This window comes from Anser cygnoides, chromosome 3 (genome assembly GCF_040182565.1).
Source record: "Anser cygnoides isolate HZ-2024a breed goose chromosome 3, Taihu_goose_T2T_genome, whole genome shotgun sequence".
In the NCBI taxonomy this organism is placed as follows: domain Eukaryota; kingdom Metazoa; phylum Chordata; class Aves; order Anseriformes; family Anatidae; genus Anser; species Anser cygnoides.
Window position 1 is genome coordinate 16274575 of NC_089875.1, and position 19749 is coordinate 16294323.

At 40.9% G+C, this 19749-nt stretch overlaps 1 protein-coding gene across 33 annotated transcripts in view; it reads left to right on the forward strand.

Annotated features, from left to right (window-relative positions):
* The first annotated feature begins 2666 nt into the window (after positions 1-2666).
* The window catches only part of NRXN1 (neurexin 1), a 736316-nt gene continuing 719233 nt past the window's right edge, over positions 2667-19749 (forward strand). For 31 of the 33 annotated variants that reach the window (XM_048078445.2, XM_013192493.3, XM_066993552.1 and 28 more), the window contains exons 1-2: positions 2805-2893; positions 6465-7935. In XM_048078445.2, the coding sequence (XP_047934402.1) occupies positions 7197-7935 (739 nt within the window). In that variant the 5' untranslated portion in view covers positions 2805-2893; positions 6465-7196. The other 2 variants (XM_066993543.1, XM_048078446.2) reach the window with 2 other exon arrangements.

A 19749-nucleotide genomic window follows, 5' to 3' on the forward strand; every position in this document is an offset into this window, starting at 1 on the left:
CCAGCAAAGAAACAGATTTTCTCTCTCTAAAATCTTTAAAACAATTCCTGCTGTCTCTGTCACAGAAATAACTTTCTCCCTCCTCATATCTTTCTCACGCCTACCTAGATAACCAATGTTCTCCAGAAAGACTTTTAGTTTGATTTTAATTCTTGTGGGCTTTTTTGTTTATTTGTTTGTTTTCTCAGCAGAATGATCCATATTCCTTATGCACCTCCTTGGCTGTGTGCTTACTTCTTATTAGCTCTGACAGCCATGCCAATTGCATGTACATGCCTAAAAGACAGCTCCAGCACTCACTTCAACTTGCCAACAAATCTCTTATTTAAAATCACAACTGTTGGACAATTTCACATACGTACCTTTTAATGACTCAAAGGCACTTTGTTCTGACAATATACATCCACCCAAAAGATCTCAAACTTGCAAGTTGTATAATGTACTACATTCCCTTTGACAGCATATATGATTGGGTTGTTTCCAAGAATATCATTACTGCTGTTATCTCTTTACTGTTCAAAATCTATAAATATTTTGGTGTAACACACAACATTATTTTATGCAGTAGAAAGTCAGGCTTCTGTAAGGCCATGTGCTTCTTACAAGATATTCCATACACTTGTCAAACTGAGAGACCTGTGAAGAGAGATGGTTTGGGATTCACATTTCTTCTTTATTTTTATTTTTATTTTTATTTTTATTTTTATTTTTATTTTTATTTTTATTTTTATTTTTATTTTTATTTTTATTTATTTTTGTGCTGCTTCAGAATGAATCAACTATTACACCACATGCTGCAACAATTGCTGAGAATGCCAAAAGTAATACATTTTTTTTTCTAAAACTCAACCAAAACCACCATTAAATTAAGGAAATCTCCCAACATCTCCCTGTATCTTCCCAGCTCACTTAATGTCTCATCACTTTCTTTCTTTGTAGGCTCTTCCCATATATTCTCCCACTGTGGCAAGCTTCTTGCTACAGATTTAGAGAAATATGAACATCCTCTGGCTACAGGTGGCACAACTGATCTGTCCCCCTGTTTGAAGGTGGAAGAAACCTCCACCTGTGCCAGCACATCTATGCAGATAACTGACTGCCAACATGGACTGGGCTTTGGTTTTGACATTGCCTATCAAAGAGCATGTGCTGCTTTATTATGTGTTCACCATGAGCTAAATAAAAATTAGGCGGCAGTTAGAAAACACTATTTTTTTACATAATATATAAGTACTAACATATCAGGTTACAATTTTGCTCCTTTAAAAATGTGTCTTTTTGTTATATTGAAGCCTACAATTTATATGCTTTTCATAGCAGGAGATATTTGCTCCTTGCTCTGTTCACATAGGTCAAGTTACTAGAATTGTCAAGAGAAATTCTCACTCTATATTTAAAAATAAGTGGATATGGATATCATCTGGCTGAATAAAAAGGAAGTCTGATTATGCTGTATGTACTGAAGATACATTGCACATCTAGCAAGTTTTTATTCTTGTTCCTTAACATGTTGCTTGGTTACTTCATCAAACTTGTCATATGGGAGAATGCCTGTTTCATTAAAAAAAAAAATAAAAGAAATCACAAGGCTAACTTCTCTGGGACTGAGGTGGGAGAACAAGGGTTGTTTTTTTTTTTACATTTACTTCTGAAGTTTCAGTTCAAAACTAAATTGTTAATGGCTGTTTTCAGCCCAGAAAACAACAAGTATGGCTGCACACACCACTCTCAAGGGATTCTGGGATGCCTAATGCTGGAGTGCCCTTGTGACTCTTTTCAGTTTAACAAGCATAGCCCATATTTTCAAGAGCTGCCAGGACCTTGGCAAACGCTACAAACAGATCACAATCATCGTCTTTGTGTATGCCCCTGAGTACAAAGCTTGAAGGCCGCCATCTAGAAAAAAATGAGTACGTTTGGTATGACCAACTAGCTTCCAGGCAGATAAAAACAATCTTAAGAAGCATTAAATTTCCTGAATAGTTTGCAAGCGTGGGGAGGCAGCATACATTGAGATGGGTTTAAAACTACACCAGGGAGATTGCTGGCTTTCCAAAAGACTTTTCCTGTGGTCCAAAAGGTAAAATGTGGTCGGAAGACCGTACTTTCATATTCCCACAGCCTTTGCAGACTCCTGCAAGCTTCACATGTGGAAACAATGGAAGGCCCCCATCGCCCCACACAAAGAAGTGGCTTGGCTGGGGAGGTGGCAAGGAAGCCACATCTGCAGGGGGGAGAGATGGGGCACGGTGGGCACCTCTGCCACGGCACGCAAAGGAAATCGCTGCCCCCAGCCTCACTCAGGAGAAGGACCGAGGCTCCCCCACCCACCCCCGTTGCCCATGCCTGCCCTCCCCTCCCCAGCCCTCCAGACCGGCAGAGGCGACCCCTCCCTGGGCCGTGCCCCTCTGCGGCGGCGTGGCCCTGAGGGGCGGCGGTGCCGAGCGGGCCTTTTTGCGAGGGGATGTAGGGATTTTTGGGGGGTCTGCAGCGACCGCGGCACCGCCCCCGGCGGGCAGACGGGCGCGGCGGCGTCACGCGGCGGAACCGCCCCCCGCTCCCGGCGGCCGCCCCCACCCGCCGCCGCCGCCGCCGCGCACCCGCAGCATCGCCCGCTCCGTCGGCAAGCGGCAGAGGCAGCCCCCGGCTGGCCGCGCCTTCCCCGGCCCGCGGCACGCCGCGCAGGTAAAGGCGGAGCGGCGGCGAGGAGGACGAGCCCCGCTTTACGGAGCCGGCGGCGGCGGAGGAGGAGGAGGAGGAGGAGGAGGAGAAGAGGAGGAGGAGGAGGAGGAGGAGGAGGAGGAGGCGCGAGAGGCTGGTGGGTTTGCATGCGGCGTTGTGGAGAGGTAGATGGCGGGGAGAAGAGATGGTGGAGCGGAGGGAGAAGTTAAAGGTTGGATGCGGTAATTTATTATCCCTTGCAAAAGCGGGTGGGGGGTGGGATCTGCGAGGCTTAAGGAATAAAATCGATCTGCTGCATGTTTTCCCTGGCGTGAGATGCTTCGGTGAAATGCGAATACGGGGCAGCGACGGGAATGAATATCGCAATATGATTGTTATTTCTCGGCGGCAGCCTGGAAAAGGCGAGGGGTTTGTGCAGGAAGTGCATGGATAATTTGGGACATTTTCTATTGTGAGCCAAAAGAATGAAGGCAGCCGGCTTCCTTGATATGTGTTTGGAACTGTTCAGGTTCCTGCTGATGGTATGCATTTTTGAGGGAGTGGAAATTATATCATGAACGTATTAAAATAAATACGTTTGCAGGCTGGAAAGGTAGCAAAATCGATCATTCCAGCCGCCAAGGAAAGAATTTGATTCTAGAAATTACGTAGAAATGAAGGGAAAAGATTAATGAGGCTGTTAAGTCTGCTTTTGAATTAGAGCGCTTCTCCCTTTGGCTGCAGCAAGGTTGTTTTTCAGATCCTTTTATTTCATCCGGTAATTTGTGAACTCTCTGGTCTTCCCCGCACCCAGAGACAATGCCGTGTATTTTATACAATAAGGATTCTGCCAAGGATTGTGCATGCCAACCGACCTGGCATTTATTAAGGATTTATTGACCTATGGGTGTCTCTCTCTCTCTTTCTAATTTGAAAAGGCTCAATCGGGGCACCTGTGACTAAATCATAATTTTTAAAGAAAAAATGGTTGTAGGGGGGTTGGGGAAGCATATTAATTGACTGGTGAGGCACTGGATGCAATAGCTACATTTATGTTGATTTGTGTGGATTTCTCACATGTGTATACATACGTACATCACCGGGAGGGATATCTGGTAATTTAGACCCCATTTGAGACATATATATATCTTAAAAAAATTGTCCTCCTTTGAGAATGAGTGTCCCTCTGCTTTGGAAATGACTAGACAAGACAGTGCTGTTTATTGACAGTGTGTGTAAATTATATCAGCAGTAATAAATAGGCAATTGTTATTTTTTTTTCCTTGGGTCTTTTCTCTTTGCTTTTCAATCTTTCCATTTTTTTCCTTCCTTTTTTTTTTTTTTTCTTCCTTTCTTTCTTCCATTCCCTCTTTGTCTCTCCTGTGATTTTTTTTTTTTCCTCTTTCTCTCTCTTGCTGGTGCTCTGCGTGTGAGTGAGAGGGGAAGGCAGGCGCGCCGCAGACAGAGGCAGGCAGCGGGCAGGGATGCTCTCGAGGTGGGATCCCCGCTCGGCGGCTCTCCGCGGACACCTGTAGGGATCGCTCTGGCACGCACGGCGGGCGCGCACACACTCACACGCACACGCCCGCGCGCGCGTTCCTGCCTGGCTCCCCTCCCGGCGCACACCACAGCCTTCTGCCACCCTCCTGCCGTGCTCCGCAGCCGCACTCGCACCTTTGCCTCTTCCCTCCGTGCTCCCCCGCGCAGGCACCGTGCGCGCAGGGAGCCGCGCCGCCCCGCTCACCTGGCGCCCCCGGCCTCTGCCGCATGCGCTCCCCACCCGTCTTCCCCCCTGGGGCGCCCAGATCCCCGCTAACCTTTCCGCTCCCCCCTCCCTCCCCCGCCCCCTCCGGGCTGTGCATCCCTCGCCTCTTCCCCGGGCCTTAACCCCCCGAGATGCACACCATTTCCCACGCCGGCAACCCGTCCGCGCACGCCGTGTGCCCCCCAGGACCCGCCCCGCCGCATCCCATCGCACCCCACACCCCCTCCCGCTCCGCCGGCTTTCCCTCCGCCGCAGCGGGTACCCGCGGCCGCCCTCCTTCCCCCTCCCCTCCTCCGGTGCACCCACTCGTGTGCGGCCCACCCCCCCCCGGCACTCACGTCCCCCTGTCGGTGCGGAGGCTGCGGGGCGGGGGCCGGTGCGGAGCCCCCGGGTGCCGCCGCCCCGTCGGGGCCGCGTAGGGCGGAGCTGTTCCGGGTGCTGAAGCCCGGAGCGGTGCCTGCTGCGGAGCGGCGGCGCGGTGCTGTGCCGCCAGCCCCCGGCACCCCGACGGCGGCCACCGGCAGCCGGGTGGCTCTGGATGAGCGAGGGTGGGCCTGGGGGGAGGCCGCGGGTAGCCCGGTTCCCTCGACGGGCCCTGGTGGGCACCGCGTTTTTCGGAGGAGCTGCCGGATATTTGATGTCGAGAGGTGGAAAACCTGGGTCTCTCTGATGCCCTGCAGTGCACGGTGCTGCCCGGTGCTGGTTGGCACGGCTGGGCTCTGCCCGTGAAGTTTTGGGGGGGGGGGGGTGGTTCTTGCTTTCCTTTCGCTGCTCTTGCCGCCTCGCATGTGACAAATAATAAAAATAAACGTGTTGACATTTAGAGGAATGAAATTAAATATAAAGAGAGAGTAGGAGGTGACTTAGCGGCTCCGAACGTGTCAGGTGCAGGCAGCTGAGGTGTGTGCCTGTTTTCGAGCAGGTTTTTGCTCTGCCAGGCTCGTCCCTGCCCTCCCGCCCTCCCCCACCAGCCCAGCAAAGGGCTTGGCAGCCGTTCTGGATGTGATATTCTGCCTAAGTGCTGCTGGCTAAGAAGTGGGAGGGAGGTGAAGGGGAAGCAGTGGGTGGGGGAGGTGTCGGAGATCCACTCCTCCATCAGGAGAGATCTGCTAATACATACCTTCCAGAAAAGATACCGCGGCTTGGGGGAGAAAAATAGAGAGGGGAGCCTCTCTGCTGAAATGCTTTGAATGCAGAGACCTCTTCAGAGGAAGAGAGTGAACTGTGGCATATATATGATTTTTAAAACGGAGTGTCCTTTTAAATAAGGGCAACTGAGTAAACATACATAAAATGCTGCAACCCATTTCAGAAGACTAACACCTGGGATTAGCTGATCTGCATTGTGAATAATGTCAACATCAGAGCTGTCTTGAATTGGATTTTCCCTGCCATAACAGAGAATATCAGCAGCAAAAGAAACCAGGTGGCAGGGAAAAATGTGGTTTGAAATTTTCAAAAAGACTTCTAAGAAACCGTTGCAATTCTTTCCACACCCCATGAAAATAAACCAGTAGGTGTGCCACATACGGCGAAACCTGCCAGTTCCTGCTGGGAGCTCAGTCCACTTTATATGTTTTTGAGCTGTAGTAGAATGAACTAGAACCAGGCTTGGTACCATCATCTGCATTAATAGGACCCTATAGCTTCACAGGTGCAGCTATTTCTATAAATAAATTAAACCAAATAGCAGGATAAATAAAATCTCTTCAGGAACCTTTTCTTTTGAACATCAGTATTGTAATAATAAAATATGCTACTAAAATATTTCAAAGTTTTGGAATGGTAAGTAGTTTACATATAGATTATTCCATAAAAATGCAATCTAGTGTAAGCATATACTTAAGATTTAAGTTTAGCACTGCACGTTATTATGATTTCTCAGTAACTCCAAAATTACAGCAGCAGCAGTTCATTTTCCTAACGTTGAACAGCAGTTCAAATAAAAAATTAATCACAAATGTACACTATTGATCAACTTATGATTTAATACATTATTAGTCATCATTTCTTATTATTCTGTTTCAATTCCTTGCAGATTAGAAACAAAAACAACAGAGGAATTCACCCCCCTGGATCTTAGTCTTGGCCTTTTGCAAGCGAGCAGAAGAGGAGCTGTCAGGCTTTGCAAGTCAAGTAGCCACTCGGCTGTTTGACAGCTTCTGGGTTTCAACCCCATTGGGATTGAGGCAGCTCAGGAAACCATGAGCGATGAGTCTTGTCGTCTGCTGATGCTGCTCTAGCACCATGGCAGACAGTCCGTGATCTGACAAGAGGATACGTCTTAGGGAGGCAGCACTGGGATCGGTAATTGGCTTCCTGGGAAACTACAGCTGGTGGATAGGATGTAAAAAGAGGTGCATGTACACTGGGATATTGCTGCAGTCTTGGCGAGCTACTGGATCCACTTGGAAAAAAGGATTTTGCCACCAGTTTTGGTTTTTCTCCCGCTTTGGTAATGTTGGCTTTGGGGAAAATTTTTGCTGACTCACCCACCCCCAGACATCTTTTGCCAAGCCTGGCTGACCAGTGAAGAAACCCACCAGCACCTTCTCCCCTGTGGCAGACCGGTGGGGCACCTTCCCTTCCCGGTGCCCCACTTCATCCAGCGGGGCACCCACAGCCCCCCCGTCCCAGGACGGGGGTGAGCGTGCCTGAACCTCCAAGCGTGGCTGGTGCCCGGCAAGATTTTACCCTGTCTGCCACCGGGGCCCCAGCGCCGCCCCCCGCCGGCACTGCCGCCCCGCTCACCCGTCCCAGGCCGCGCAGGATGGGGGCGGCACTGGTGCGGCGTGGGGGCTGCCTACTGCTCTGGCTGGCCCTGCTGTTGGGCTGCTGGGCTGAGTTGGGCAGTGGGCTGGAGTTCCCGGGGGCCGAGGGGCAGTGGACCCGCTTCCCCAAGTGGAACGCCTGCTGTGAGAGTGAGATGAGCTTCAACATGAAGACGCGCAGCTCCAGTGGGCTGGTGCTCTACTTTGATGATGAGGGCTTCTGCGACTTCCTGGAACTCATCCTCACCCAGGGTGGGCGGCTGCAGCTCAGCTTCTCCATCTTCTGCGCTGAGCCCGCCACTCTCCTGTCTGACACTGCTGTCAACGATAATCTCTGGCATGCTGTGGTCATTCGCCGCCACTTCAAGAACACCACACTGATCATCGACCGGGCTGAGGCAAAGTGGGTGGAGGTGAAGTCCAAGCGGCGGGACATGACTGTGTTCAGTGGCCTATTCTTAGGGGGGCTCCCGCCAGAGCTGCGGTCAGCAACACTAAAGCTGACACTCTCCTCTGTCAAAGACCGGGAGCCCTTCAAGGGCTGGATAACGGACGTGCGGGTCAACTACACACAGACATCGCCAGTGGAGAGCCAGGAGGTGCGGCTGGATGATGAGCAAAGCCGCCTGTGTGCCCGGGAGGACGTTTGCCTCAACGGGGGCGTCTGCTCAGTGCTCAACGACCAGGCCGTCTGTGACTGCTCCCAAACAGGCTTTCGGGGGAAGGACTGCAGTGAAGGTAAGACACCATCTCAGCTTGCCCCACTGCCCCCTTTGCGTAATGGAGGGGACAGGTAGGAGGCCAGGCCTGCATGGAGTTTCATCTGTACAAGTGGGTCTCGCTCCCTTCCCCAGTGCCTCCCTGCTGCCTCCCCTTTTCCCTGCCTTCCTCCCCCCACGTGTCTCTGTGGCAGACCATGGTGCCATCACTCCTCTGTTCTCTGCGAGGGTGGGTGATGGGAGGAGGATTTCATCTGGGTGTCTTCCCACGGCAGAATGTGATGTGGGGTTGTCCTGGGCAGAGGAAGGACAGGGCCTTGGTGCCAGGTGCTACCGAGGCAGGAGGGGGTGGCCGATGTCACACTTGGCCAGAGTCAAAGGAGGGGGTGGGCATGCTTGTAATGAGCAGCTGGTGGCAATTAATTCTGGGAACAGGGGAAGCGACAGGGAGAATTCTACTGGTTCAAGTGCAAAGGTGACCTGGGTTTGTTTTCGTAGGGTAGTGGAGACCCAGAGTCTGTTTTGTATTGATATCTACTTCTGTTACATCATTGGAATAAAACCAGTGATTTATTTGGGAATTCTTTAAATTGTTGTTGGGGAGGAGGGGGACTAGACAGAGGATTATAGTTTTACACAAATGTGAACAGTACTTCTTTGCAATGTATTCAGACATTTGGAATGCCAGGCTTAGAGAGAAGACAAAAGGGCATGGGGGAAGTATATACTCCAAGACTACAAAATTACTGGGTAGTTATACCAAGGAAGACAGCTTAGAAAAACAGCAGTTTCCTGAATCCCATCTACAAATAAATCACTGAGTAAAATATGATTCATATGCAGCGCCCATTGGTTTTGGTGATTGGAAGGAGTGTGAACATTTAATGCAGATACATGTAGGACTCTTTATTATTTGACTAGTAAGGGTACCATTGCTTGAAGCTACTTAAGCACAGAGGGTACCCATGTTACGTACCTGCAATAAAACTTAAAGGTATATGAATGAAATAAGTACAAATGTAAAAATATAATCTTCATGTCAAAATTTGAGACCAAAGACCTGAGTGTTAAATGTAAAAGGTAAATATAGATAAGACATTATCTAGGCCAAATGGAGATATTCACTGAGTGGCCACATGACATTTATGGCTGAATAATTTGCCTTTATTATTTCTATCAAATTTCACTCATTATGAAAAAGAAAACATCATTTGTGCTTTATTATGTAACACCTTCTGTCCTTAGTGTCAGTACCCAAAACGATTCAGTCATTCTACATCTTGTTTACTTTATCAGCTGTTTATCTCTCATCTGCCATTCGTTAAAAAATTCAAAGCTTATTAACCTTTTAAAATAAGTAAAAAGGAAATGATAGTTTCAGAAAATAAGTTTATACTTTCAGTAGCACACAGTCCCAGAAATTGTAAAATGAAGTATCTTCTTTATTAGCCTAAATCATATCAATGTATTTAGTATTTGAATGTAAATTTTTAATGTGTATACATAAAATATTGAGTTATCTTAGCATCTTAGAGTTAGACCCTGTTATAAACTGAAAAGGCAAGTTCGGAGGGGTAGCAGTTTGATTAAAGTGACAATGGTCATTTATATATTATTAAAAAAATTATGCAATTTACATTAAAGCTGTTTATTTAAAGTGATTTTAACATGTAATATTTATATTAAAAAGTTTATGTAATTGCATGTAAAATGAGTCAGGGCACATCTTGTCTTTAACAGAATTAGTAAGATCATCAGCTATTTTTAAAGAACATTTTTATGTTTAGATTGAATCTCAATGAAATACTATATGTGTTTTATATATATATATAAATTGTATAGTGCTTGTAAGAAGATGATAGTCAAAATAATTTTGGAATCCCCCAAATTAGGATAAAGCATTGGCTTCATTCAAATGCTAATGCTTTTACAATTGACCTCATTGGGATCAAGATTTCCCTCACACCTCCCTTTACCACAAAGAAACCTTGTAAAATAATAGCAAGATATGTAATTTTAGCATAATCTCATCATGAAGTAATCAGATTCCAATTTCATTTGAAATAGAATACAAGATTTCCACTGTCAGCAACATAAATGGAACTGTTCCTACAGTTTGTGTCTGTTGGCTGAGAAAAGATAACTGAAACCAATCAGTCAGGTTTGATGAAGGGTTTAGTAGCTTCTCATATGTTCTACCAAAGATACTGAACTAATTTGTAAAAACATTGACTTAATCTTCTGAAATATAAAAAAGGCAGAAGGACAAGTAAAACCATTGCATCTGTCAGGAAAGAAACCCTGGCTGTTGTTGTCTATTTCTTTTATAGCCAACATAGAAATTATGATGTTAACGATCTTTTTTTCCTGGAATGTGTAAATTTTCCACAAGCTTTAGTAAGAGGTTGTCACTAAATTTCCCACGAGCCTTAGTAAGAGGTTGCCATTGCTGAAGAATGGAGGATCATTTCAGACCGCAATGAGCTTGAGGGAATCTTTTGAGATTTCACTCTCTGTCTTATTTAGCTTTTTGGCTAGAAATGGTTTAAATATGAAAAGTATCAAACTCACCATTTTTATCTGAAATTGTACCTACATGTCCTAGTACCAAACTCACCATTTTACATTTTTATCTGAAATTGTCCCTACATGTTGGTACCTTTTCCTTTAAGGTGAAGGATAGTCATTAAATTCTATTTTCCTTTGAAATATATGCATATACATATATATAAATATATATATATAATATAAGCTTGGATTTAGTGTGCTTCTGCATCTCTGCCATCTGTGTAGGTGCAGAGTTTAACGTTCAGTGGTATAATGAGGACTTTAGAAATGAACAAACTAAAGAAAACAACCCTTTCCAAAAATTTTGATCCTGACTTGCACATTTGAGAGATTTGAAATAATTAATTTAAAGAGTCAATGTTTCAGGCCTTAGGATGCATTTTTTTGTAGCATTTAAGTTATTTTCAGAGAGAGATTATCACTCAATTAAGAGATTATAAAATCTCTCTTTTTTTTGTGAGGTAAATTTTTCTTAAAATAATGAAGTTTCACCAAGTTTTATTTGTTTCGAAAAACTCATAATAATATGACTTACTTCTAGTAAGCTTAGCAGTCCTTGTAGCTGTCTAAATCAGAAGTTGCATCATTTATGTTATCTGAACTACACCAGTGTAAAACCTAGGAAAGAATCAGATGTATTACATTCTGTCATGTTCTTTGTTCCAGTAGTTCTAAACTCTCTTCAATGGGAGCTTCGGTATGAAATGCAGAAAAAGTATTGGAGTTTTGCTTGAATATCAAGGGCATGCTGCCTACAGCACAGAAAAATATGATCTGTAGCAGTTCTGTTGTGAATTAGTCTTGAGTGCTTATGGGTAAAGACAGTGCAAGAGGCTTCTAAAAGAGAAAATAAAATCTCTGTTTAGTACTGGAACAGGCAAAAGAATATTATTTCATGTAATAGCGACTCAGTAGAAAGAAAAGTACAGAAAATTATGATAAATTTTGTTAGAAATACGACTAGCATTAAAGTAAACCCTGATTTCCATATCAATTTTCTGATAAATTTTTGACATACACCACAAAGTTCTCAGTGAAAACTGTATTATTTGATGAAAAGAATCAAATTGGTATGGTTTGATTTTATTATAAGGAGAACTGTTTGGTAAAAAGACTGATTTTAAGAATCAAATTATTAATGAATTGTGTCAGGGTCCTAGAAGGTAAGGAGAATACATGATTTATATCAGTGAGCCTTCATATTTTTCTTCTCATTTTGCTTCTTACATTAGAATTTCAGAACACAAAAAAACCCCACAATTTTAAGTATTAAATTACTCCAGTAAAGTACTGACCTTCTGACTTTAGACAGAATTTATATATATAATTTTCTTTTTATCTTCATTTGTATGTAAATAATGTTGTCCAGTATCCTGTCTGAGAAAATAGAAAGATACCTCTGGAGGAGGCAACAAAAAAAATGTAGCACACTTTTTTGGGAGATGTTCCTCACTGACACCAGCTTCTTTTTCTTTTCTATATCTGTAACTGAAAAAAATTACATACGGGGGTGATTTATCTTTTTAAAATATAGCTGGTCTTAATATTAGTTTGTTATAGAGGCAATTACTCTGTGAATTCAAAGCCTTCCTTTTTAGAACATGTTTTATTTTAACTGTCCTACTGAGTTTCTGTTTTGTGGAAAAATTGAGGACTGTTCATGCAGCTGTTCACTGTAAGAGATACTCTTGTCAGATATTCAGAACTTGATGCCAGCTATGGTTTGAACTGTGAAAGGGATTTTTTAAGGAAGCAAATTCCAGATGTCTTAGGCTAGCCAGCATTTAGATTTGTTTGGGTTCTGAATATATTACATGAATCTTTGTTGTGTGTATTTGCTTTTTCATGTTAACTTTTTAAAACTCATCCAATATTTATATCTCTTTGAAAATTTTCATTTTATAATTCATTCAATTCCCTTATGTCTTGAATATAAGTATATTTTGGCATAAATTATATTTTTTTGAGATAGGTGTTTGTGCTCAAAGTTGTACTATTGAACTCTCTGCATATACTCAATCTTACAAGAGTAGGCACTATAGTCTTTATCCTTCCTGAATAGTTAGCTAAATATACTATGGAATAGTAAATACTGAGTAAATATGTGAGCAAAACTTTTGTTTTGATTTACACTTCAGAATCTTTATCTGCAACACTCATCTCTGTTACATGATCTGCATGCTGAATTTCTTGTCAGTGCCTATAGCCACTGGGATGATGTTGATACAGGAGGATAAATGGAAATCCACAAGAGACTAAAGATACTAAAATTCTTTTCTATTTACAGATTATTAGATTAATTTAACTAAAATGTTTAGATTTTATTTAATATTTTTAGTGTTGTTTTTTTTTTGTCTGACTATAATCTTGAGGACAGATAGTCAAACAATCCCCAAATTGTTCGAAACTATGTTAAATGTATGCCCTTTGCATTCAGTTGTATGCAGACAGAATGCTTATGTCAGTTTAAAGCAGAATTTTGCACCGTTTTCCTAATGCAATTTGATATATTATTTTGTTTGCCAGGATTTGGCATTATAGGATATTGATTTCAATATCTGCCTTGTGTAAAATCACAGCAGTTTAAATCCTGTGTCACTGGTAATTAGGAGTTGGCAGTCTGTTTTATATTATATTCTAAGAAGGCTACTTGTTGAATGTAGCTAATCCTTTCAAAATGCTGATATTGAAATGCTTCCAAAAGACCACTTATGCATATAGCATACATCTTAGTACCCCAAATCAATAATATTTTATGCAGTGAGATTGTTGCTTCCCTTTGTTCCTAGCTGAGATGCGGGGCCCATGTCAATTTTGAATCTATATTGCCAATTGTAAAATGTTAATATGCTAGAGGAATTTACATCTAGCAGCATAGGGTGTTGTGTCACATTGTCAAATTCATTCTGAATTTTAAAATTATTTAACAAAATCACCTCTATTTTAATGTAATTACATTTCAAGGCTTACAGGCATTTTGGACCAGATGCACTTGATCTTTTGTGAGCTGCAGGTTGGCACCCTTAGAGCCTTTTAACTATAGATGCTAGCCAAAGAGTTGTGGGAAAATGTTTGGATTACAGAACACACAATTTTATCCCCTAATCATTATTGACCTAGTAGATGGGAATGGGGAAACATACTGGCAAGTAAAACCAACTCCTGATTGAAATAGCTTGACGTGGAGGCTCACTTTATCATATACAATTTTGATGATTTACACTTCTTTTAACAAACATACCAAAATTGGCTGGTATTTTAAAAGAAAAAGGTTAATCCACCTCTTGATGGAATTAATGCAGCGTCTTGTCTTCCAGAGAACTTGGTGTTAATTTCAGAAAGTATGAAGCCATACTAGCTTCTGTAAAAATACTTTGATTACTTTATTGTGCTGAAGTTGAAGTTGTATACCTTCATAAACACATGATTTTACAGCATAGTGAAGGGCATTCTGAGTTGTTGTATATCGTGTTCTACACGAGCAGTGGATTGCAAAGACCAAAATATACTTCCTTCAGGGAATGATTTTTTAGAATGTGACAAACATACATTTAGCTGTGTTGTTAGTGTTGTTATATATAGAACTGACTAGTAAAGTCAGAGTACATAGTATCTATGATGCATTTATTTTGTTCTACTCTGTCCAGGAATCATAGTAACCTTTTAAAAAATAACTTAGTTTTTTTTCCTACAAATATGGGCACTTTCTCTACTGACTCTTTCTTTACTGTGGTGATGGTGTCTGAGAGTATTACAAGCACTTCACTAGCCTGGATTATACTGTCATATATGCAGAAGTCAGTCTTTGAGAAGCTCGGATCCTCTGCTGCCAAACAAAAAGTAGTTGCATCTGGTGGGTTCCTGTAGTGAATCATTGAAGCTATTCTCCTGGATCTTGCTGTACTCAGCAGAGCCAAAGAGCATTTCCATGCATAAAATACAGCAACTAATGAATGAAGTAGGAAAAACTATATGATTTTGATAATGCTACCTCCATGACCCTAGCTGGTTTATACCACTTCTCCAGTTTTGTTGTTGATGATGATGATTTTTCTTCTTCTTGTTGTTTTGCTTTGGTTCATTTTTTTTCTTTTTTTTTTTCTTTTTTTTTTTTTTTTTTGTAAGGTTAAATTGTTAACGCACCATACAGGATTTTTGTTAGGATTTTCTTTGTGGCAGTCAGGATCTTGAAATACCAGAATTCCTATTAGGTGAAGTCAAGACTTGAAGCTACCTCTACGGTAGTGCAAACCTTTTAAGTCTGTAGAACTGATACTTATCAGCTAGCTTTAAGTTGCCACCATTCTTGCTACTTATCTACCCACGGCTCAGTGTTCAGAATACTGTGTTTCTTCCTCTGCGCAACTGGTCTGAAGGTGCCTTCCATTAGTCTGGCTAGATACTGGAAAGACTTCATAAATCCAGATATTTATCACCATTGATGTGATTGTCCCCCTTTGCTCTGCCCTCATGAGGCCTCATTTAGAGTACTGCATACAGGTCTGGTCCCAACGACAAGAAGGATGTGGATTTGTTAGAGTGGGTCCAGAGGAGGACCACAAAGATGGTCAGAGGGCTGGAGCCCTCTGGAGGTGTTCAAGGCAAGGTTGGCCCTGGGCAACCTGATATAGTGAGTGTTATCCCTGCTGATTGCAGGGGGGTTGGAACTAGATGATCTTTAAGGTCCCTTTCAACCCAAGCCGTTCTATGATTTTATGATGATTTTATGACCATCATCATCATCGTTGTCATTGCTGTTATAATTTTTAAATTTAATGTATGATCATGAAAAGTGCTATAAAAGTAAAGTTATGTAACAGACTTTGATTTCCATTTAAGGGACTCTGTAATTTGCGAAAAAATCTGTTTTACCGAAAAAGTGGGAAGTGTATTCAATAGGATCACTTCAGTAGTTACTACCACTGCAAACAGAGAAACAGTATATTTTCCCTATGTAGGGGTTATATACTGACAATTCTATGTAGGTGTGTGAGTTGCAGATTGCTTTAAATCTGTGGCACAATATATAAGGTCTTCAAATGAAAAGGTCTGACTTTTTGTTATTTTTTGTTATTTTGTGCATTGCTTAAAGGCAGAGAAATTAGATTGATTCTTCTAGCAGCAATTTCTTTTTGTAATTAAGCGAATACGTACAGTCATTACGGAGGTTACTGACATTACACTATACAATTGGAGATGTATGCCACAGTTCCAAGGTTTCAGAATACATCTTCATTTTTGATACGAAATGGCCTTTATGTTGATCTTCTTTCCCTTCCAAGCTTTTTGGCTTTAACAAAAGATATAAAATATGACAGTGTCAAAGGAAGTATTTCAGTCAAGAGAAGACTCCTTGAGAAAGATTATATATATTTCTTAAAAATTCTATGTACTTTCTTTTTTTTAAAAAGCATATAGAAAATCACAGAATTAGTGAGTAGACATGGGATGAAGATCTCTATCTCAGTATTTTAATTTTCTTTAGAAGCTCATCCTGATTCTTCTTTACCTCTTCCCAGAGGTGACAACAGAAATGCTGATGTATGTCAGCAATTTGTGCAATGGGTGTCTAGAGGACAGCTGTGATGAATAGTGTTTTGCTTTAGGATGAATTACAGTCTTGTGATGCAAAAATAATATTATTAATAAAAATCTGAGAATCAGGTCCTAATGCTAGTTAAAAACAAAACAAAACAAAACAAAAAACTCCATAGCCCTTTTAGGAAAGACATTCTCTCTACTGATTCTGCACTAATACTACTAGTAATACAGCAGTAATAAAAGTGATATAGAAAGTCTGGATTCTGCTGATTTTTATGCAGCAACTAGTTTACATTTGTAAAATTGGACTCTTAACCTGAAAGGTCCAGGGACAAGAGGAGGAGAGGCTAATGAGACATCTTCTTCCCAGACTACACATACCACTATGTCTAAGCACAGTGAATTTCAGGTATCTGTAACAGGATAGGCAGATGCTTCTCATGATACCATCTCCTAGAAACGCAGTGGAATTTTTTTAGGAAATTTCTACAAATATTATAGCTGGCATTGAGATTACTAGTTTTGCTTATTTCATTTTCTTTTTTCTCCTATTTTTCCTCATCAGAGGAGACACAGGTGAAAGAGGATGTTAGAAACCACTGGCTATATGTCACTTAAATTTTAAGACTGTAATGGGGAGTTATAAGAAAGGTTTGTAAATAGATTTTCTAAGAACTGATTAATGCCTCCTGATACTCCTGCTACGTTGTTCTTATGTGAATGTTGCTTAACTTCCCAGGACCTGATTTTCCACGAAGTTCATTTTCTGGGATTTACTGGGGAAAAAAAAATCTGAAATATTATTACATTGAAAAAAAAATGTTTTTTTTTTTTTTTTTTGTCAGAACATACTGTTTTTCAGAGATAAATTGTGAACAGTCTTTCAACATCAAACAGAAGAAGATCTGCTTTGTTTGGTTAAACATTTTCTGAAGAACTCTGAATACAGATTTTATATTCATACATAAATAATTCCTGACTTAAATGTTATGAGAAAAAAATAATCCTACTAGTTCACCAGGAAGACCATATGATTTGAATATATTTCCTTCTTGGCCCCAAAGTTTATTAGTTTTCCATAAGTGCTCTCTCAGTTGTAGTCTTTTCCATGGATTTCTAGTTTTTGTCACTCTTCTTCATCCAAAGGATTTGGAGGAGGGTCTAGGTTGAAGGTTATTTACAGAACCATGAACTTATGCCTTTACCTCTGTGGCAGTTAAACAAATGAGTCTCTTATTACAAAAACTTATGAAGTACAGCACTTTTTATTTTTGTTTTCCTCACAAAGTTTTCAAAACTCAAAATCAAAAATATTTTTCAGTTTCAGTTAATTATGAGAAAAATAATTTCACAGTATTTCTTATTCAGATTTTTCTAACAAAGAAAGTTCTAATGACAAAAAAAAAAGTTAAAAAAAAGTTAATGTAATAGAAATTCTGACCTACTATTCATGCAGATCTACTGGCAAACACATTTTCAATATTTGAAAAATAATTAACAATCAGAGATTTTATCTGTTCTCTTATCATCGGCTAAAACCTATCCACTTATTTTAGATATCATTCGAGTCTTTAAATAAATAGAGTATTTTCTTACACATTATAAATACTTACATCACTCACATTTATAAAAGAGACTAATTAAACAAAGCTCTGTTATTCAGTCATGTATTACCAGTTGTGATATATGAGTCATGCTGGTAAATTTTGTAGATTTTGAACCATAGAAGCATGCACAGGAATGCAAGTGAATAAAATTTCCTTCCCATTTCTCTTCTACTTAAAAAAACAGAAACATACCTATTGGAAGTAGAAAAATAGCAGTCTAAGTTGACGGGACCACAGGAGTTCAGAAGCAAAGCCACCTTCAATGTGTGGTAGCTTTCATCTTTTTTTGTTGCATGTGTTTAGGGGTGAAATTTGTCTCTGCATTTTCTTCACATTTGCATGAAAAAATAACAAAAAACAGTCAGTGATGCTGTAGCTATTGTCAGAGAGATATACCTAAACCGAAAAGCATACCTCTGAGAACTTACTAACATTTAGTTATTTTGATGGTGTATTTTACTATGGGCTCATTATTCCTGGATAGCCTAAATATATAAGGTGACAAGTTTTGATGCTATTCACCTTTGCTCTTCATCAACTTACTCTCTGGAAATTTGAATCGTTTAGTAGGATCTCTCAGTCAATTAAAATCATTAGTCCAGGTACTTCTGTCTGTATAAAACAGGATTGATGCCTCTTGAAGCTAATACATTACACCATTGTAAAATAAAGGAAAAGTCAGAATCAAGTCCTTTGGTTAAAAATAAAAATAAAGATATTTTAATTCTAATAATATTAAAACACTCTAAACCCTCAAGAAGCAATCAGGTCTAACCTTGCCCAGTACTTTGCAATTTTACTTTGTGATCTTTTTAGAGGTTTCTTTTTGTCATTCAGATGCACAAAAGCATTTAGTCAGCACAAAAATGACTAAAAGGAAGCTTTGCTTGCATGTTTCACGTATCTTTTTTGGAAACAACAATTACTTATTCCTCTCTTTAAAGTGCTTGTGTTTGTACAGGTACGTTAGGAACTACCAATGCTACTTTCCCTTATAAAATTACAAATTAGTGGCTAAAAAAACCTTCATATTATAATCTCACTACCTCCTTCATAGCTGTTCTGTATTGAAATGCTGGCAATTTGAGAGCAGCCTGTAATGTATTTTTTTCATCCATGTATTTGAATTAATCTTCATACTCTTTTCATTGTTCTTAGAGACCCTTTTGGTGCACAGGTTTTTAAAGCATAGTTCAGTATGGCCAATTTGCTTCTTCTCTAATCAACCTAATTCATCAGTATCAGTCTAACATGTATGAACATAGTATACTCAAAAATCTATGCTCTGAGAATATTACTAAGTTTTAAAATAATATACTCAGAAGCTATGGACTGTCTCGACAAGGATAATCTACAATTTTAATTTCATCCCTTTCTGAGTACCCATTATGAAACAGTCTTTAATTACATGATCATATGCCACTTTTTCCTCAAGCCTTCTTCCTCATTCAGTGCGCAGTCTGGATAATAAGTTCTTCAGCATTTTGTTTTCTTCCTGCTGTTCAGTGTGTAGCCCTGAGCCTTATTTACTGTCCATATTCAAACCAGTTCTGAAGAGAAATTATCAAATTTTCCCTAGGCTTTTCTAAGTTTCTCATAACTACAATGTCTAAGCAGCTGTGCAAATATTAAAAATTACACAATATACATGTATGATGACAGATGCTATTATCCCAGTTGTAGGCAAAAGAGACTGCAGGTAAAAACATTCACTAATACTGAGAACACAAGCTGATGTTTTCCCACTGCTTCATGTTTAACACTGTATGTGCACTGTAACATCAAAACATAGCTCCTACTGACTTCAGATTACATCTCTGAGGGAATAGTATTGCATATTCTAGAATATCCAGCAAGGCAAGTTCCCAGAAAATGCAAGTATCTTTAACAGCATAGGGAGTGACCACCCAGAAAATGCCTGGCCTTAGAAACCTGAGCAAAACCACATAGGATTTTCAGGAGAGAAGGGGATGGAATGCTTCAAAGCAACATTCGCCTCTCCTTGGTATGTGGTACACCTTACTTCTTTTTAGCAACGACTGTTGTAAAGCAGGGACAGGTATACTGCTCATTGTCACAACAGCTTTCTTCATTACTCAGTCATTACTTACTGCTAA